This window comes from Mytilus trossulus, chromosome 12 (genome assembly GCF_036588685.1).
Source record: "Mytilus trossulus isolate FHL-02 chromosome 12, PNRI_Mtr1.1.1.hap1, whole genome shotgun sequence".
NCBI classification, from domain to species: domain Eukaryota; kingdom Metazoa; phylum Mollusca; class Bivalvia; order Mytilida; family Mytilidae; genus Mytilus; species Mytilus trossulus.
The window spans coordinates 9,657,619-9,679,816 of record NC_086384.1 but is presented as its reverse complement, the minus strand read 5'-3'; the positions used below and the strand labels follow the sequence as shown (position 1 = coordinate 9,679,816).

At 31.3% G+C, this 22,198-nt stretch overlaps 1 protein-coding gene across 2 annotated transcripts; it reads right to left on the bottom strand.

The window, feature by feature from the left end:
- Window positions 1-22,193, bottom strand: LOC134692881 (uncharacterized). 2 transcript variants are annotated; one of them, XM_063553500.1, is made up of 14 exons: window positions 22,104-22,193; window positions 15,298-15,361; window positions 11,041-11,110; window positions 10,664-10,813; window positions 8,353-8,502; window positions 7,705-7,777; window positions 6,774-6,874; window positions 6,306-6,363; window positions 5,399-5,505; window positions 4,915-4,986; window positions 3,952-4,458; window positions 2,436-2,486; window positions 1,698-1,754; window positions 1-998 (listed from the first exon to the last, which is right to left on the bottom strand). In XM_063553500.1, the coding sequence occupies exons 2-14, from the start codon at window positions 15,346-15,348 to the stop codon at window positions 916-918; spliced, it is 1,530 nt and encodes a 509-aa protein (XP_063409570.1). In that variant the 5' UTR covers window positions 15,349-15,361; window positions 22,104-22,193; the 3' UTR covers window positions 1-915. The 2 variants fall into 2 exon arrangements, with proteins under 2 accessions (XP_063409570.1, XP_063409569.1); XM_063553499.1 differs by lacking the exon at window positions 22,104-22,193 and adding an exon at window positions 15,594-15,666.
- Window positions 22,194-22,198: the final 5 nt, after the last annotated feature.

Below are 22,198 nucleotides of genomic sequence, written 5' to 3'. Positions count from 1 at the left end.
TTAATTATTCTGATAATCCCACATATATTTCAAAAAAGTTTATTGTATCGCTAAAGATTATCAATGGATTATCTACTCCCTTAAACATATAAACTTTACATTTACTGTCTTCGAACTTGCAACGATCGGTGCCACTGCTGGCGGACGTTTAGTTCCCGAGGGTATCACCAGCCTAGTAGTCAGCACTTCAGTGTTGACATGAATATACCAATTATGTACATGTGGTCATGTTTATAAATTTACTGTTTACAAAACTTTGAATTTTTCGAAAAACTAAGGATTGTCTTAACCCAGGAATGGATTCAGTTACATTAGGCGTATTTGGCACAAATTTAAGGAATTTTGGATTCTCAATGCTCCTCAACTGTGTACTTGTTTGGGTTTATAAATAATTTGATATGAACGTCAATGATGATTCTTATGTAGACGGAACGCGCGTCTGGCGTACTGAATTATAATTCTGGTAACTATTTACTGAGTAGGTTTCTATGTTTCAACACATGGTCTAGTTTTGAAATTTGGCAATTTGTTAATCTTGTAAAACGCACCAAACAGTATGCATGCAAGAAGTCGGTCAATATCTTTATCATATTGTGATTGGTTATTATTGTATTGTAATACATAATTGTTAAAACTTCTGTGTTTCTTACAAATGTTACAGTTTTTAATTCTGTTTTTAAATCATCGTAAACAAAATAAGAGAATCTGCAACAAAATAGATCTTACAAATAACAGCAAACAACACACAACACATTCTTATTAGTATAGCATAATCAATAAAATTGTTAAAAAAATGTTTTCATACATTTTCAAGCGAATGCTGGACATATCACATGACAATTCTACAAGCGTTGAAGATTATTTTTAAATTGATATTCTGACTTTAAAGTTTCCTATTTATAGAATAATTGTTCGTCAGAATCCGTTGTTTCCACTGATGTTGAAAGTATAGGTTTCGATTGAACTTGGTAATTCTTCTGTTGCCAAACTATCAAAGACTGTAATTAATTAATAAGAGAATAGGTAAAAACAAATCAAATACAAATCAATTATGTAGCAAAGAAATCAAACAATCATTTGTCAAGCAATTGGTTAAATAAGTGGTATTTCGACAAGACAATTTGTATTGGCAATATGATGTTCGTCCTTTAAGGGCAAAGCACATTGCATAAGTTGGTTTGTGTTACATTTTCAAAGAACAATTCTTTCTAATTCTTTATGAACATGTTTGCAGCATTGAATTACATGCATATGATAACCATAGTGTCACAGTTCACGATTACAGATTGAAAATTCTAGGCAGTAGTTATATGAATCGACCGGACAAAAAAAAAATCAGTATATCTCATATTGGTACAAGTATTATCGACAGAACCGGATTTTATAATCTCCCTATTGCATTATGATTGTTTATAGATCTAAAAAGTTTTAGATTGTTACTGCAGCGGCAATTATAGTACTATTAAGAATTTTCGCTACATATACAAACAGAACATCAGGGGAAAAAGAAACAAACCTAACAGACAGGCAACAAAATATACAATTATAAGTTGAAATTCAATATTTTGTACTCCTGTTAAGGCAAAGTGTTTTCTTGAGCCAACAAGTAATAAATACAAACAACGACACACTTATACAACTATGGCATTCATCAGAAAATATTGTAAAAAAATACAAAAATATGTATGTCAACTTACCAGGGGAGTGCATTGTAATAAAGCTGCCGGACATTGGATCATAACAGTCCTTGGTGTCTAATAATAAAATAATAATTGTTATGAAACGATTGATGTCTTTATATTTAAAAATAGGCTTAACAAATATATTGTTCATAAGAGTTCGATTTGGTCAATGCATGGTTTTAACTTAAAAGCTTTCCTCTGGTATGTGTTGTGTATGTTATATAAGGTTATAATATTCAAAAGCATACGCTGACATTTTTTAATTTCAAGCCTTGTACTTTCGTTCTGTATTCAAATTGAAAAAAAGGACAAATCAATGTAACGATCACAATTACCACAACTTCTCAGCCCGAATTTAGATTTTGCTGTTTGATATTTCTGTAGACGATTTAAAATAAGTAGTACTTTTACAGCAAAGTTTGTACGACAACAAAAGACACAACCATAGTAGCATATAGAGCTGCTTAGCGTTTTTTCCCCTTCTGTTCAAAATCGATCAGCAGCATATATTTGTTTGATTCTTATAAACATATACATAAGTGTTGAGCTCTCACAACCATGTGTGTGACTTCTCTATATACCTGTTGCATGTGTCTGTCCCAAAGTCAGGAGCCGACAATTCTGTGATGTTTGTCTTTTTGAGGCTGTTTACATAAAAATGCTCGTTTCAGGTGAGAATTAATTTTTACTATCAATATGTACTTTTTTTTATACTGATAAAACGTATAATATAAAAAGTTTATATAGACTTACAGTTTAAAGTGCTAGACTTGTATCCACTTGAATAGCTGTTATCAACATATTCTGTTAATTATGAAAATATTATAGTTCAATATACTGAACAAACAAAAACACTTTGAGTCTAAGCAAAGATAGTCATGTAGACAACATATATCCTTTTAAACTTATGTAAATAAATAAGACGTTCATTGTCGACAGATCAATATATATATATATATGCATGATTCAAGGTACAGAGATTTTAGATATTTGCTTATGTGTTATGTCTGTATGCCTATGCAAGTTTCTTTGCTACATATTTGTTTGTTTTTATAGTGTTAACACAATATTGAGTGTTATACCCTTATTTTGACATGTTTACATATTATATATGTTGGTTTTATTCACACATCAATGACACTATAATGACAATTGATGCGATTGACTTACAAGTTAATTCTATCACTGGGTCGATGCCTCTGCTGGTGGACTATTATTCCCCGAGGGTATCATCAGCCCAGTAGCAAGTACTTCGGTACTGGCATGAAAATACTTGTTTTTGTGTTATTAAAATTTGCTGTTACAAAATATTAGAAATTATTATAAATTAAGGAATGTATCTCCCTCATGCTAAGCTCTGATTCCTTTCACGGATTTGGCTATACTTTTTGGACGTTTTGGATTATAGCTCTTCATCTTTTATATAAGCTTTAGATTTCAAAAAGTTTGGCCACGAGCATCAGTGAAGAGACATGTATTGTCGAAATGTGCATCTGGTGCAAGAACATTGGTACCGTTAATTTTATTAAATGTTTAGTTGGCTATAAAACCATGTTTAATCCACCATTTTCTAAATGAGAATATGCCTGTACCAGGTCAGTAATTTTATAATTCGTTTGATGCGTCCAAGCTTTTACTTTTGTCCTTGGATTGGGAACTTTCCGTTTTGAATTTTACAGGGTGGTCAGTATTTTTGTGATTTAATTTTTCTCTGTATGGCAAATATTATATTAACAAAACAAGCAAATATCGCTTGGTGTACGCATTTTTACAAAGAATGTCAAAGAACAAACACAAAACATGTCATACTCATCACACGACCGTTTTTCAAACCATGAGTAAGACTCATTCAAAAAGTTCGAAGGCCAAATTAATAACGAAGTAGAAGAACATACAAGTATTGTATTCAGGATATAATGTGAGGTAGTAAGACGGTGTTTGTACTATTTATAATTATCATTATCAATTCGAGGTTTACAATGCTCTTTAGGACTTTAAACAACCTCAAATCCCTGTTTGTATAAACATATGCCGTCCTTCATTCTCATGTTTGTTTCTGTTGGTCAGATCAATTTAACCAAGATACGTCAGTAAGAGTTAAATGAAATAAAATATACTGGAATGCCCACAAAAACACATGCACATCATTTAAAAGCAAAACATCATAACATTTTTGAAACTAAAAACATATTTAAATTGATAGCCATCGTCCAAAATCAGGTTAAGTATTTAAGAATGTATAAACATATCACACATAATTCTAGATTACCTTCGGAAGATCCTTGTTGATTATAGGACTGCATTCTTGTCTGTTTATATACACATCCAACGTGTTCATTAGCATCTGTGTTCCTTGATTTTATGTCTTTGTTTGATAAAACATTGTTGCAGTTTTCGTCTTTTTTCTCCAAATCATACATCGAAACCGTTGCCACAGAGTTTTCGTCTTCGGATTCAGTTGGTATTTTTAGAAGAGTACGTCTGTTGCATTGTAGGTTTGTTTGGTTTCCTCTTGAAAATACTTGCAGCTTCAAATTGTCAATCTGATCCTCGATTGATCCATCATTCCTACCGTGGTCCATATCTTTGAAACTTGAGTCTCCAGACATCAGGTACGAATTACTTCCATCGGTAGAATATGATGGCAGATATTTATTAATTAGGTCGCCGTCACCAGTCTGATTTCCCATGGTATTTAAATGATTGGTTTGCAAAGAAGGAATGTTATTACGAAGAGCATCTTGTCGTTCGTCATGTTGTTTGTCTTGTTGTGAACCTGTAATGGAATACAAGCTTTATTTTCTAACAGATATCTGTAAGGTGAAATATTGAGGCAAGTATTTCAAGTTGGATTTGTGAAAGGATATTGCTCCATGTAAATATATGACATTACTGTTATCTAAGTTTATCTCATCAAATGCTTATACAACAATATATATGTAATTATGTATGACATCTACATTATTTTATTTGGACTCAGTTACAAATTATAATAAGAGCTGAACAAGATCAAAATTTTATTTTGTTTTATAGCACCTGTTTACATTTACTAAGTTTAATTCATATGCAAAAATTAAAAAAATTCAGACGAGATAAGGTGAAAACTTCAAAAGTCTTATTTGCTATGGCTTTATAAAAATTTTGATATGAGAGTCACTGATGAGTCTTATATAGACGAAACGCGCGTCTGGCGTACTAAATTATAATCTTGGTACCTTTGATAACTATTTACGTTGATTTACATGCAACAAAGGTGAATGGTAATCATGGAAAGGAATCGGTCTTCCATCCTGTTGTTTATTACCTGTAGTTAGAAAAAATCTGTATTTTGAGAAAGATACGAAAACTTGTAGACTTCCAAACGTTGAAGCAAGTTTTGTTGCAATGGTTTGAGAAAGTCTGAGAAACTGCATATTCCTGTATGTTACATCCGCTGCTTTTGATTGTGTTTAGTCTTTAGTTTTCTTTTTTGTTATTTGAACACTGTTATGCGTCATTTAGTCTTTTTTCGGATTTAGCCCTGCGTTTTCCTTTTTTTTTTTTTTAAATTACGTGCTACAAAGTCCAATTAATGTCTTTCGGGTCTCTTTTATGCATGTCTATCGCTAAGTAAAAACGGCAAAAATAATAAAAGACAAATTTAGAAAAAAATAAATAGTAAGACATGTGAAACTTAAAATCTTACAATTGCAATTGTAATCTCCATATATACTTACCATCTGTTAGGCTGATGCTACCAGAAAAGGATATACCATTTTTTCGTTTACATAATGTTATGATGAAAACTGACAAAACTACCAGCGACACTCCAAGTACTGCGATTCTGAAAGTTATGAATAGTTTCACTTTATCCAAAAAAAATGTATTCTGATATATTTCAGCATCCTATTGTTTAGTGTACTTCATCTTTCATTTTAAATCGATAATCAGATTCATCTTGGATGCATACTTGTTGAATGGTTTTGAGCTTGCTTTCAGTATCTGCAATTACTCTCATATCGGTTTAGTTCAATGTGTGTCTTTATTGTTTTGTTATTTGTACTATGTTTTGTTGGGATAATACCAAACAAGCCTTTTCAATAGATTGTTATAGCTTGATCTTATGTATTGTTGTTTAGCCATTGTTCGAAAAAAGTGAAAGGTTGAATGCCAACACACATGTTTAAGCAAGAAAAATTCTAAATGTGTCTGTTACATTTTAACGTTGTGTTTCCGTTGTGTCGTTTGTTTTCTCTCATTTTTGGGGTGAATTCACATTATTACTATAAGACGTGTCATGATACTTACCTATCCCAAATTTGCGTATTTGGTTTTGATGTTATATTTGTTAATCTCGTAAGATTTTGGCTGATGCTTAGTCCGTTTCTGTTTGTGTTACATTTTCATGTTGTGTCGTTGATCTCCTCTTATATTCAATGCGTTTCCTCAGTTTTAGTTTTTTACCCCGATTTTTTTTGTCCATAGATTTATAAGTTTTGAACAGCAGTTTACTACTATTGCCTTTATAGATCATACATATACATTTTTTAAGATTGATTTTGTTATACTTTGCTAAAATGAAGATTTACTTCACTTATAACGTGTTACTAATGTTTCAGATTTTGTCGTCGTCAAAATACTAACATTATAAACATCTTTGAGTTGTCCTTCTCAGCGGGTTTACTACTTCTCAGCTTTGAAACTGTAATGAAAGATTTGATAATACGTTAATTTGTATGAAAAGGTATTTAGTTTTACTTCTGTCAACAAGACGATTGGTTTTTCAATTTTAATTTGTCAATTAAATGTAGTAGTTTAATGTATCATAAATATGAACATAATTAGTTGTATGAAACTTATAAATATATCAAAATATAGATGGTGCGTTATGCGTTTTACAAGAAAAACATTTATCACAGGTGACTTCCTAGCGTATGTCACAACAACACATGCGCTACTTTCGATCACATTCAACGTTCGAGAATAGAAAATAACTTTAATGTAATAAATTTATTTTAAAACATTTTTAATAAATCAAGCAGAAAATTGTATAAACCTTTATAAAATTTTACAGAGGATTTTGATGTCATCTCTTACAAATCTTGTAATTACCTATAATTAACGGTTCCGTTGATAGCTGTTGCTGTTGTTCTGCATTCTTGTAATGTTCTGTTGGTATTGATTGACTCTTTTTTGCAGGCATTAAGTCTGCACTATAATGCAAATTTCATATATAAGCAAGATAAATACGAAAAGTAAATATAGATATGACAGTGGCCATTGTGATTTTTACTATTATTTTTTTGAAGAACGTGATGGAATTTTTCTATTGAAAAATAAGTGAATAAGATACGTATTAGCTCGCTCAACGTTTAAATACATAAGAACTTTTTAAAGTGTAAATGGTTTCCTTTATAAGTTTTATTACAATAACAATCATTCAAACAGCGACAGAAAAAGACTGATGATTCCACGAAACAAAGAAAATAGAACAATGATACAAAGCCAAATTATTGCATACAATAAGACATACTAGATCTAAATGTTTACCAATATGCACCAAAATAGTGAATTTGTTGTTGCTTTTTAGGCGGGGGACAAATGCATCAATTTACTGATATTGAGACCAGAAACAATTAAAACATATAAAGAGCAAGCATTAGTTTAATAGAAGGAACACATGTGTAGTAGTTTTAAAACACATCAATAGACTCTTTCAGGCAACATTAGCAAACACGATGTTTACGTAGCTTTTCGAAAACAAAATAATGAACTGTTTGATGAAAAATGCAAGACGTTGCTGTGTAAAAGGAAATACTTTTTTGGAAAGATTTTAATTAAATGCCGTTAAATAAATAAAAAACAATTAACGTATACAAAGTTCACTCATATTTCCACTGAAAGACTTTATCGTCTTTAAAATCATAGGATTCATGTGTACACATTTTGAGAGATATTTAAGCAAGCTGAACATATGCTTAATATTGTTTTCTGTAAAACTGTCGTCAATTATATCACTCTCTTAGTAATGTTTTATCCATACTACTTATTTAGTTGTCTACATGGACCGCATCCTGTCACATTTTTGAAAGTGCCTTTTGGACATGGACTACAAACTGAATATTAAAAAATACAATTTAGAAGTTAATTAATTGATTGATCACAAAAAAATAGAAAAATAAAATATCGGTCGTCGTCTCCATATATCGTATAGTAGAAAAGTTGATAAATTGCTATATACAGTTTTTGTCCTTCAAGGATTGACGATCAATACAAAAACGAAAATTGTGTTACAACGTACATCTGGTTAACTTTTCTAGATTTACCATAAGCAGATGAAAAAAACATAGCCAACCATCCATTTTTATTTATTTATCGGCCTCAACATACAGGTACTAGTTGCCGCTGGTTGTGAAATATGCAACACTCAATCAATCGTGTTTTTTTGAAAGACAGAATGAACCAAAATTACAATTTTAAGATAAGAAATAGCAATACTGCATTCATCATTATATTGTTGCTTACATAAAAAAGAAATGGTACAATGCGATATGGGTTATCAACCACTTAAGCGATGATGTATGCTGTATGATAAATGAATTAAGTTCAATTGTTTCGTTTATGTAGATCGTATTTCTGAAAATACCATTATGTGCAAAAAGGAATTTTTAACAACATGAATACTACACACCTCCTTTCTCATTCATCGTGTGTCCTACTGCGCAAGGTTTCTTGTTGTCACACAGACATGGATCCCCAAAGTAACATTTTTTTGTGTCACATTTGCACCATTTCAAAGTGTTACAAAAGACGTCTTTTTCCGTGCGGCTGTATGTTATATCTGATGTGTACATATTAAATCGTAAAATTAATAAGTACATGTAAATATAGAAAATACAGCTAATGTTTTGAAGATACATGGGATAGCACTCCCGAAGGTGTTCATCCCCCAAACGTGCCTGTTTCAAAATGTGTCATGTGGCATTAGAATCATAAATCGCACAAACATATCTAGTTTCACAGTAACTTTCCTAAATGTGTCCGATAATTGTTACTCGCCTAACCTCCTAGCGCTAATATGTCCTCAGTTATGTCATTACCATCAACGACAATTCAATGCTCGGAGACACGATTTATGATTTCGGATTTCGATAAGATCAGTGAAAAACATTTACGCCGCATTTACAAGACATAAATACTATTTTCTTTGGCACAATTACTGGAAAGTAACAATGAATCAATGTTAAAAGAAGAAAGTCAAAACTTTGTTAGCATTTAATTTAGTTTGGCCACACCGGCTATTTATTTAACTTTAAACACAAGACTTAATAGCTCAAAAAATTTAAAGGCCATTTGACAAAATTTAAGCAGATTCTTGATTTGCTTTCTTTTGATTTGAGACAAAAATTAAGCCAATGCAAATATAAGGTAAAGGTCCGAGTCAGCCTTTTCCAGTCATATTTTAAATGAAGGAGAAACAAAAGATACCAAAGGGACAGTCAAACTCATAAATCGAAAATTAACTGACAACGCCTTGGCTAAAAATGAAAAAGACTAACAGACAAACAATAATACACATGACACAACACAGAAATCTAAAGAATAAACAACACGAACCCCACCACAAACTAGGGGTGATCTCATGTGCTCCGGAAGGGTAATAAAATATCTCAAAAATGAGCTCCATGACCTATTGATATTTTTAGTTCATTTTGATCCTTAACTAATATTTTTCCAGCTTAAAGTATCAATTTTGAATTCTTGATTTATCTAATTTTACCTAAGATCACATAGTACATATAGTAAGTACATGTACAATTATTTTAGGCATATTAAGAACGAGACACTATATAAACAATAAATACATAAGGTAGATTTAAGCATTTTTCCTAAAGATTGTGGATTACCCCCCCTTTTACATTATGACAGGACATGACTGCGTATTTTTTCAACCAACAGAGTCGCACGGACGCCCCACTAGGATTTATTTGTCGGTAGGAGGAACCTGGTTGATCCTTTTTCTAATCTCAATTCACGATAATAAATGACAGAATACATTAAAAGGAAAAAAAGCCAAACAGTACAGTACTTAAAAGGCATTAAATAATTTTAATATTGATTGACTTGAAGGGAAGAAATTTAATCAATTAAAATAATGTTTGAAAATATGGTCAAAATTGAGCGCTTATTAAAATAATCGTTCAGCTTTATATGGACACGTTTGGGAGAAGGGAACAGGCTTGTGTTCATAAAAATGACATGTTGCGGCGCCCTTTTCAACTTTAAAAATAATTTTAACAGATTTCAATCAAGACGTTTTTCATAAGACACTTGCTGCAAGTACAAAAGAACTTATCTGAAAATTTTACATGTATCAAATTGGCTGCATATAGATATAAGAGCCTTACGATTTATGCAACGATGCTGGTAATGTTAAAACAAATATAACTCCTTATTGATCATACACAAGCTTTCACATACATTATATAGCAAACAAATATATGTATACAATATGTATTTTCTATATCTTCAATTTCAAAACCTATCTGAACGAACTATTATTACCAACATTCCGGAAATGAAAATACATTGTAAATAAAGGCAACAGTAGTATATCGATGTTCAAAATTCATAAATCGATAGAAAAAAACCAAAACAAATTCGGGTCACAAACCAGAAACCGAGGGAAATGCATTAAATACAAGAATAGAATGGCGACACAACTTTAAAATGTAACATACACAGAAACTAACTAAGCATTTGTAAGCTTTGATATAGATCCAAAGAAAACCAACAACTTTTTTTCATAGCTTGGGACATGTGTGAATATGAAGTTGGTTTATAACATTTCTTTTTATATTATAGTATAAACAAAGCAACTAAAAAAGATACCACTTCAGAAAATGAAAAAAACATTTTCATCTAAATAAATGAGAATATTCATATTCAAAACTTTTTTAAGTAGTGTTTAACTTAAACAACTTAAACGTAAGTAATATTACCTTTTGCAAGACATTCGCTTGATGGTTTAAAACATAAAGATTTGTTAACATTCCCAGTAGAAGAGATTAGATCGGGCTGTTCCATACCTGTCCTACATGGTTTACATAAATCTTGCATGTAATTGTCGGTGCAAGGTTGGATTTCATTACCTGTAATACAAGAATCAGTCCGTTACAATTTTCACTACATGTAAATTGAAAAGTAACAGACGTATGGTGAAATTCAATGATACAACAACACACATACAAAAGCATTCAATGGGTGCATAAGTGTCAAATCTTTCAAAAAAATGCAGTTGCGACAGGGACTTGTTTAATGTCTTGAAATTACCAACGAACATGTGAAATACTATATCAAATAAAAAAAAACAGTTTACCTGGTTCACAATTAAGATAAGGGATGCAAAATCTGCTTAAAGTTTGGTAGTATACATAACTGCTCGTAACCTGAAATTATAAATATTTAGAACTGATATACTATCAATTTATAAAATATTCGTTGAATACTACTTTTTCGTGCACAGTGAAATTTGTCATGGAATCAGCTGTTTTTGCTGACGAGAAATTTTGTGTTTATAACAGTACAAGGGAAATACGTTTTAAAACTGGCTTTTAAAAAACTGAAACGACAGGATAATGCGAGACAAAAAAAAAATGACAGCAAGAGGGTTAAACATTATTTTTTATCACTATAGATGCTAATTTGAAAATTGAGTTATATACATATCAAACAATTTTTCTCGGGGAAATTAGACAACAAAATCTTTGATGTGACTTTTTTTAATGAATGTTACAATGTACGTGAACAGATTGTCTGTGCAAAGCTATATATGCTGGAAGGACACTGTGCTGGAGGGACATATGTTTGATTGTTAATTAATACTAGTTTGTAAAGCGGACACCCTTTTGACAAGGGATATACATGTTCTAAATTTAATAAATTTTAATTTAATATTTAAACTTCAATACCGTGGCAATCCCTGCTGTTTTTTTTTTTTTTAGAGGAAATCCAAATCGATACTTCAGAAAGGACTTATTTACGGACGGAAAATTTCACATTTTTCTGAGAAAAACTTTCAAATAAATATTTATTTATTAAAATCTTTTCTACATGTTCTAAAATTCAAGGTTTTCACTTCATTACCACTGTGATCGTCAATCATGTTTATAACTTAATGCCTGTAAAACTAAATGTTCATGATAATAAAAATAAAATAAAATGGAGAATTTTACAGAAGTAATTAGGAATCGACAAATAAAAATTAATGGCAGAAAAAAAAATAGTTGAAAAAAAGTGTCGAAGCTTTTAAGGGAAATTTCATTCACCTGTTAAAAATCTCTTTCGGTATCAATCCGTTTAACGAACCGGTAACGTGTGGGTTTTTAGTTGTTAAATATATTATTGTATACTTATCGTTTATAAATCTTCCCTGTTCTAAAACTTTCTTGTTTAATTTGTTTTGTATTACATAGGGTTCATTTCTTTCTACACAAACGATGCAAACGACAAAGCGCGCACATATGTTGATCATTTCTTTCCAACATAGTACGTTTGTAAAGTTAACTTTGTTTCTATGTTTGTTACAAGTCTGTTTACCAACAACATGTGCATGCATTATCGAAGTTAATACAGGATAAGGAAAGACTAATTAAACGATGAGTTGTTTCTCCTTTTGTAGTGTTAAAAAACTTTGGTAAGAAAGAAATTTAAATGCGGCCATAGAGTGCATTTCTTTCTTACACAAACGAGACAAACGACTAAACGCGCGTATGCTTTGATCATTTGTTTCTAACATTCGTTTGCAAAATTTACGTAAACTTTGACAAATTATCCACTCGCTTGAAATGCGTCTATAGTTTGTCGTTCATCGTTTGTTAGTACAAACGCTACATTAGTTTCTAACATAAACCTGATTTAACGATGTATTTGTTTCTACGTTTGTATAAAATATAAAAAAGATGTGGTATGATTGCCAATGTAGATTACCGTAGGGCCTTCAACAATGAACAAAGCCCACACCGCAAAGTCAGCTATAAAAGGCCCCAATGTGACAATGTAAAACAATTGAAACGACAGGCTCCTGACTTGGGACAGGCACATACATACATGATGTGGCGGGGTTAAACCTGTTAGCGGATCACAACCCTCCCCCTAACATTGGACAGTGGTATAACAATACAAAATAAGAACGAACTATAAAAATGTTTACCAACAACTTGTGCATGCATTATTTAAAGTTCAAACAGGGTCAGTAAACACTGACTGATTAAACGATGTATTTGATTCTACTTTTGAAGCGTTTAGAAACAACAAAAAACGCCAAACAACGTTTACAAAATGTTGCTTGGAAAGAAATGCACTCATTGTACATGTTTATTAAATTTTACCTCCTCAGATTGTTGTCTACTAGAAAATACGACATATACCTTTATATGTTAATCATGTTTATTAAACATACATGTAATCATGATAATATACATGGAACTATCAAATTGTCATCAATTTTCAGAATTCAGTTTGAGAAACGTTTTACATATTAACATTGACACAGCTTGATATATTAGCAAAAACACCATTAAAAGTGAAGTATATGTAACACTCAGAAACGTGTCCTTCCCCCCAAACGTGTCCGATTCCCCCAAACGTGTCTAGTTGAAAACAGCGCCAAAGCGTGTCATTTGTATAAACGCCCAAACGTGTCTATTTCTCAACTAACTCCCAAACGTGTCCAATCCCCAAAACGTGTTCATGCATATCAAGCGTTATGTTGTTAAAGTTTGTGTCATTTTGGTCTTTTGTGGATAGTTGTCTCATTGGCAATCATACCACATCTTCTTTTTTATATTATTTGGTTATTGCTATTTCATTAACGTATACTAATTTTATCATTTCATTAAAAATATAAATAAGACACGTTAGTACTTTTTCAAATCGGCAGAATTAAACTGGGTTTAAGTGGGGCGTCATTTCGGCTGTATTGCATGTAAATTGTAGGCGAATATGTTTAGTTAAACTGTACAATTAACGGTTTAAAGTGTCCCTTTCTCTGTGCATTAAAACGTTATTGTTCTATCTAATTATGCAACTGGACAATTCGCAATCAACAATCTAAAGTTAATGTATTCAGTAGAACTGAAAACACATTAAGACTTGTATGTTTTTTCTAAATATGCATGAAATACTGGCAACTGGACAATTCGCAATCAACAGTCTAAAACTGATTTATTCAGTAGAACTGAAAAAAACATTAAAACTTGTATGTTTTCTCTAAATATGCATGAAATACTTGCAACTGGACAATACGATACCAATAGTCTAAAGTTTATCTTAACAATAGAACAGTAAAAACATTAAAACATGTACATGTATGTTCAAATGTAAAAAAAATAAAAACAGGTAAATAGAACTGCAAAAACATTAAAACTTAAATGCATGAAATAATTGGCAATGGACGTTTAATATGTCTCTTTATGTCTCTTTATCATGTGTCTTTAGTGATGTTGGAAACCTAAAATTAAAAAAAAAACCCGGATAACTAGTTTATGATTTGATGAGCTTTTGACTCTGAAATATGCATTATAAAACTATTGACAAAAGGAGGGGGGGGGGGGGGGGTGCTGTCCGGCCATGCAATATTCGAATAAATATAAAAGGTATCATCGGAGTTAATAAGTACAAATATTAACAAAGTTAACGATTAATTAAACTCCAGAATTATGTGCATTTTCCCTCTAAATGAATATCAAATACTTGCAACTGGACAATGAGCAATTTCAGTCAAAGTTAATTAATAATAACAGATTATTTTTGCAATTATTATAATCATTAAAAACCTACATTGTACTAACTAAATCGGGTAAAACGTTATCAGCGATTTTATTTAGGAGATACATGTACAGTATTAGCGCTAAAAGACGTGTGACGTTTTGGCGTTTAATATTGGACACATTTTGGTGAATAACAATTACCGGACACGTTTGGGGGTTATGAAATTGGACACGTTTGGGGAATATTATACATTTCGGACACGTTTAGGGAGAAAAGACACGTTTGGGGGAATCGGACACGTTTGGGGGGAAGGACACGTTTGGGAGTGTTACATATATATTGTGCATTTGGATATTTATAGTTGTCCCATCGATATCTTTTCATTTTAATCACTAACGAAAGGAAAGATTTTTGGTTTCAAGTTGTCAATGTTGAAGCCTTTGCTTTGAAAAACCTTTTTTTGGAAGATTCGTTTATTCAACATTTATCTCGTATTCCTTTTTATATCAGTTTTTTTTGTTCTTGTTTTGTTGATAAAAGTCAATCGTCAATCGTCGCAGTTATCATTGTCAAAATCTTTTTCTTTTGGGATTTGATAAAAACTTTTGTATTCCGGTTTATAACAATTCCTTGAGCATGTTCAACTTATAATTTTACTTAAATTATTATAAATGTTTATACATTTATATACATAATATATCGGTGTTGAATGACCAAGCGAATACTACAATTGTGGTAACAGTAATAGTGATGGTTTTAAATGATATTGATGGTGGGATTATGAAAGGAATTGATAACACCTTCATTGTCTTTAGAATTGTTTTACTATATAACTTTTGTCAATTCTGTACATACATATACATACCTCCGACTTCAAACTGACGATGAAAGGAAGATAAAAGAAAACAGTCTGCATTGCACTCTAGATCCTAGTATAAAAATGTTATTACATTTTATATCTGCTATCAACATTTCATATAATATATCACTAAAAAAAATTCATTAAAGCAAAATCAATACTTTTCTGGTTAATTTACTAAAGTTTTAAGACATCATGACTAAATACTTTCGTTTTGGTAAAATGATGATAATGTTGATAGGCATATTATAATTTAAATTTAAACGACGGTCTTCAGATATGATCATTTAAAAAACACTCACCTCAAATACATTTACATTTTAAAGTTTAGCAACCTTAGGTGTAAATAAGCCTGAGGAAAAACGACATAAGACACCATTACACACACAATTAGATATTCAAATTAGGGAAATATTTAACAGTACTGTACTGTAATATTTTCCATTAAAATGAAACTTAGCAACAAGGACATATTCTGAAAATTTGTTTACAGATTTCTTACCTTATAAATTATTTTTGACAAATGTATTTTAACTTTTCACAAGTCAAACAGGTGTCAGCTGAAAAAAATGTTATATTAATATTGTATACAATCGCGGTGATATAAAGTATTCCATGTGTTTTTATACTTGGAGTAGTTACCAATTCATTGTTTGGGTACGCAGACGCTCGGCTATATATAAGATACGGTTTGCAAATAGCATAATTTTTAATATATAACATTTGTTTAGGGGGGATTTGGAACTTGACTCCTTTATCACACCATTACTGTAAAAACCAAAAAAATACTTTTTGAAAATTCTGATTGCGTGGTAGTCTATTTAAGTTAAAAATCATTTAAAAAAAATTAAATTCAAATAAAATGTCAGTGTAAAATAAAAGCGACTGAATGACAAACACGATGTAACAGATCCTTAGTAGTCTAACATGTGACACCCCCATATCAAACACAAACCTGCAAGAAACCATTATTTTACACAAAGTTAAACGTTAGCTTGAGAAATATAGAAACAAAATGTTTTTTCTTCCAGCTATCCGAAAATGAACTGTCAACTTTGTTCACAAAATGTGCATCAGAAGTGTCATAGGCTTATAAGGCAAGATCGAAAAAATTTTGGTGTGTAAATGAAATATGTAAAACATATCGATATTGTACATGAGAACGAAATACACAATACCTTTGATAAACCAATGTGGGATGTCACATTTAAAGTTACCTTGCAACTTGTTTTCTATATATACGAAGAAGAAAAAGAAGATGTGGTATCATTTTAAATGATATAACTAACCACAAGAGCATAAATGAGACATAAATTAATAACTATAAGTCACCGAACGGCCTTCAACAATGAGCAACGCCCATACCACATAGCAAGCTATAAAACGCCCTGAAATGACAAATGTTAAACAATTCAAACGAGAAAACTAAAAGCCTAATGTATGTACAAAAATGAACGGGAAACAAATATGTAACACATCAACAAACGACAACCAACGAATTACATAACAAATCTTAAATCTAAACAAATAGTAGTTTTAGTTAAATAGAATGAAATTCAGGATTTATTCCTATGGTTTAGGGTAGAACTGTTTTTCATCCCTCTCATTAAGTCCATCAGGTTCAAGAGTACGTAGCTGATGCATCCAGGATCTTACTCTCTGATTTCTCCTTACGGAGTCCCAATTTTTGAAAGGTGATGTTATCAAAAGTATGCCCTGTTCTTAGGAGGTGTGTAGTAATTGGACAGTTTCTTCCTTTTGTATAGAACGACCTGTGATTGTAAAGTCTGGTGTTGAATTTAGTTTCTATTTCACCCGCATACTGCAACTTGCAAGTTCCACAAGTAAGAATATCAATACTATTTTCCGTTTTGCAATTAGATGTAACATAGGTGCTGTATCGCTGCTTTGTTACTGTGCTGCTGAAAGAGTGGTCAGTGTTATTGGCTTAACAGCACTTACAATTGCTTCTACCACATTGTTCGTAACACTCAAATTGAGAAGTTTCTTGTTTCTTTACTTTTGATGTCACAAGTATGTCTTTGATATTTGTGGGTCTGCGATAGGCTATAACAGGAGGTGATTGAAAAATTTCTTTTAAGGAAGAGTTCTGTTTCTTCCTTAAAATATTTTTTTCCATCACCTCCTGTTAATGCCTATCTTAGACATTATATATATATCCCATATATCTGATCATCGTTTTTGTCTCATTCATCTAATGTGCTTTATGGCAAATGGAATTCTTAAAGTGACATTTTTGTGAAAAGTCAGTGTATTATATTTTTGTAATGTATTTAAAAAAAACACTTAAAAAGACACAGGTTGTCAAGATTTGTATGCCACATAATGACATGACATGACATGTTAGTAGCATATAACCACTTAAATTACCATAGACATTCAATTAGAGAAACGACAAAAGTCACACAGATGTAACTATATGTAATTGTCTTATGAATAAAAACGAAACATACTATAGTAAAATATCTAATAAAAATTGAATAATCAAAAGGAAACTGAACCCACATTATCTTCTTTTTTACAGTAATTTAAAACCGGAAGTATCAAATATTCTAAGAAACAATTAATTGACAGGAAACTTTACAAAATCTAATATCATATCGATAATAAAAACTCAAGTGTCTATTTATCTAAATAGTTTAAATTTCACGTTGAGTATTGTACTGGATGTATCAAAGTTGAATAGTATGTGAAACAGAAGAGTAAAATATGTGCGTTTATCTTGAAATATCGCTTTCGTTACGTAGAATGCTACGCTAAAATAAGAAAATTTCTCGTTTAAAATAAGCCCTTTAACAAACCCGGAAATATTTACAGAAAGGTTAAAGAAGTACGTTATACCGGAAACGTAAAATGCACACGTATTGAAAGAATAACTGAAAAGTTCATTCCATTTAAATGAACGACAACCAGGAAATTATATAATTTTTATAAACATTGATATGAATATCATTAAGTATCCGTTATAAATACAACCTTTTGTGAAGAAATTTTTATTCATTTGAACTTACGTCTTTTGGTTTGTATTTACTTTAAGAATGTATTTTACTCATAAACTGTTCTCGTTTTTTCTTCACAAAATTATAATTCAACAAAATTTTACAGTACATTGTAATGATTTGTCCTGAGGAGGTCACATACAATTTGAAAGTATTACAGTTTCAAATACATATAAAATTGGTGTGCGATTATACTGGAACCGAATAAATCTAAAGACGTTTTCTTTCGATTATTTTAGGATTGTAATATAAATTATTTTTTTTTGTCTTTTTATGTTTTTTGTCGTGTGGTTTATGAGTTGAATGCTTAATAATAACATACATCTCGTTTTCGTCATAATAAATTGAACATTCGAACATGATGTCACATTAGCTTAAATATTGGGGTTACATAATGAAAATGTTGCCGTATTCTAAAATTTCTAACTCGCAAAAATTTGTTTGAATTGAATCGCCTCCTTTAGATAAACCTCTTTGTTACTAAAAAGGGCCAATGAAAGAATGTGTGTTGCTTTTGAAATATTTCAAACTCTGATTGTAATGTGCGTTGTTTGAGAGATCTAAATTTCTAAATTTTATCTTTCACACAGTTTAACCTTTTTTTTATAGAACAGAATAATAACGTAATAGGTATACCACGAGGACGCGGTGTGTCAGTGTCAGATCACCCCGATGGCCAGAGGTGATCTGATTCTGACACACCAAGTCCGAATGGGATAAATATTTTAAATCCCAGTTGTTTTAGATAACACGAAAAAACATTAACAATTCATAAAAATTTAGTTTCGAACGCCACACAACCATTATAATAATCTTTATATATCATAATCGTACCTTTAAAGACACCCGAACAAGATGATTAAATATGAAACAATGTAACTCGCCCCACTGGTCAATCGGTCCACACTAGATCACCACTTTATAAAAAATCGTATCGCTCTTGTTTATCGACTCGCCCCACATTTTTAAAAGTGTTAATAAATTGAACAATCAGTTTGGCAATTTACTAAGTTACGAAAAGGGTTAAAACCCAACTGAATAAAGAGCTGCCAAATCGCTCCACTTATAAAAATATCTAAATTATTATCAGTAGGGTATCCAATCGTCCTAGTGAAGTGGTATGTGTCGTGGATTGATTTGCTTAAGGTCCCAGCATAGTACGTAAATCTTCATTGATAGTCTTTTGTGGTATAATTAATTATAAATTTTATATTGGATGTGACATTCCCGCCAAAATGTTACTGAACAAAGGAAAGCATGCAATACAAAGAAATTCAAGCTGGGGTGATCTGGTTGGGTAGATCCGGCTCAGATCACCCCTGGTAGGACAAAGGAGCTGGAATGTAATTATATTGAGGCTATTAAAATAATTATATCGACTTTAACTATGACATTAAACAAAAATATATTGGTCTAAATGTGTTTGTACTTAAACTAGCAGATGCTATGGATAACCTACAGTAATTTGGTATAATATAACTGTTCAAGAACACTTTACGCGTATAATCATGACCATATGGGTATACACGTGTTTAGTTATCAACAGACTGAACCATAGGAGTATTTAGACGAAATATGTATTTTTCGAAAAATTAAAACTTCCTTTAACAGACACAATTCGGTCTATGAACCAAAATTGAAACAAATTATTAACCACAATTCTTTAACTTTGTTACATGTTGTCTGAATATATATATATATTGGTTGTCTTGCCTTCGATATCAAGAGTAAATTTTACTCACCTTTATTGTGTTGCCAGTTTCGTCCGTACGTGTACATGAAACGACACATGTCGGGTGCATTGATATTTGATTATATTTTTTTGCTTCTAATTGCCACTTTTTCACTTAATTGATTTTTTCATACTCTTATGCATACGATGTTAAAATAAAAGTGGTTTCAGACGTTATACAAAAGAATAGAGGAGCAGCTGGTATACAATACTGCGATTGTAAAAAGTAACAAGAGCAACATGAACAAATTGAAAAACTTAAAAATATTTAACACTTTAAAAACATGTTGATTAAAAAATGATTAATGCCTCTGGCAATTACGGTGCAATGTTCGTAGAATTAAAGTGATATGAAACCTCCTGCCTCAATGTTTAGTATATTGTCTATGTTCTACTAGGTGTTACGACTAAAATGGTACCTTAGTTTTTAAAATTGGTTCAGTAATAAAAAAATTATGAACGTTAGCAGTTGATGTTGATACGCGACAAAAAGTGAATTAAAAAAAATGCTGGATCATAGTGAACAAACTTCAAGTCTGTCTCATTTTTAGGGTAAAATTCAAAAACTTTTCCCTTTTTTTCTGTTTAAAATCATAAAACTCTATTAAAAGAGGAAAAAATGTACATTATTTAGGTATTTGAAAGCACTTATATGTCAATTTTGCTGTAAATAGCATACCTTACCTTGTTTTAGAAGCTCTCAAGCAGGGTATAAATTTCATACAGTATCGGCATCATTAAATGTATTTAATGCCAAATTATAATATAAAATCTTGCTAAAAATGTTTATTTGACTTATTCGCATTCAAAAATATAAAGCGATACATTCTGAGGATATCATTTAAAGCGCAATACAAATGTATTTGGTTACAAGAGCGAAGCTGATGGAGTACAAAGTTAAGACCGCAACATGTCTAAGTGTCAAAATGTGTATATTTGGTTGCTAAGGACAGTAAACAATAAAATAATCATGACTTGCAATCCTAGCAGAGTGTTTACCTTCAGAACTAAAACAAGAACATAAAAGACTTCAGACTTGTGGTGAAATATATCTTAAAAGGTGCATTTCTGTGCTTTCTGGTGTGCCATAAGGCGGCACTCCACAGTTAGAAAATAAGATTAAAAATGAGCCACAAAATGTTTTATCATCTCCTATTCCTGGATTTCTAATACATTAACCTAACTGTTTGTGTTGTACATGTACATATGTATGTAAACAGTATCTTCCATAGATTTGATTTTCCAAAGTTAAAAGGGTGAAAAACATTTTTTTTTATGTGTATCCATGGCAACATTCTGCATTTATTTACAATAAAATATTGCAAAAAGGGGGTAAACATGTCACATATCCCCCCAAAATTTGGATCAAACTAGAATTTCAATGTCTTTGAGTGATACCTTTTTAGAAACTGTTTGCATAGATCTTCCTAATGATCAAATAAAAAATGGGTGTCTTTCGCCTCATTTTTTCGTAAAATCTAATCACAAAGTTTGTGCCAGAAAAAGTTGGAAAAACTCATTGCAATAATTGCCGGACCAATGTATGGTATGGGCATGCAAATACGGACTGTCATACAGAAAACAGCCTATATTACATGTACATGTATAACATAATCTTGATGTTCATATATACACCCAATACGAAGGCTATTTTAGTACTCAGCTATTCAAAAATGAATTTTATTTCACACTAGCTCTCATATTTTAAAAATCCACAGGGGCCAAAGTGCGAAACTACACACCTAACTGTGGAGTGCTTCCTAAAGTGACAATCTGTAAACCTCGGCTTCGAAACACGGCATTTAATGAGTAGCCATATTTGTTAATTCATAACAGACAGAGAGAAAAAACAATTGACGATTATACGATATAGTTGCGCAAAAAAATGAGAAAATCGTGCACAGAGGACAAGGTTTAATATATGCTTAATACATGAAATGGTTCAAGAATTGGCTAAACATTATTTTTCACCACTCACTCGTTTCTTATGACTTTTATAACCCGGACAATACGCGTATATTTCAACTACATCAGTGTATATATTATACTAATACTCTTACCTCAGTGAAAACAAAATGTACGTGAAAATGTACGTGTGTTAACGTCCGAACTAAATTTTAGCATTATTGTATGAAAGCATTTGCTTTTTGATCCA

Coding starts and splice junctions, on each gene's coding strand:
- LOC134692881 (XM_063553500.1), bottom strand. CDS start 15,348: ATGCAGACTGTTTTCTTTTATCTTCCTTTCATCGTCAGTTTGAAGTCG. Junction 11,111..15,297: donor TCGTCAGTTTGAAGTCGGAG/GTATGTATATGT, acceptor TTATAATTTCAG/GTTACGAGCAGTTATGTATA. Junction 10,814..11,040: donor TTATCTTAATTGTGAACCAG/GTAAACTGTTTT, acceptor CTTGTATTACAG/GTAATGAAATCCAACCTTGC.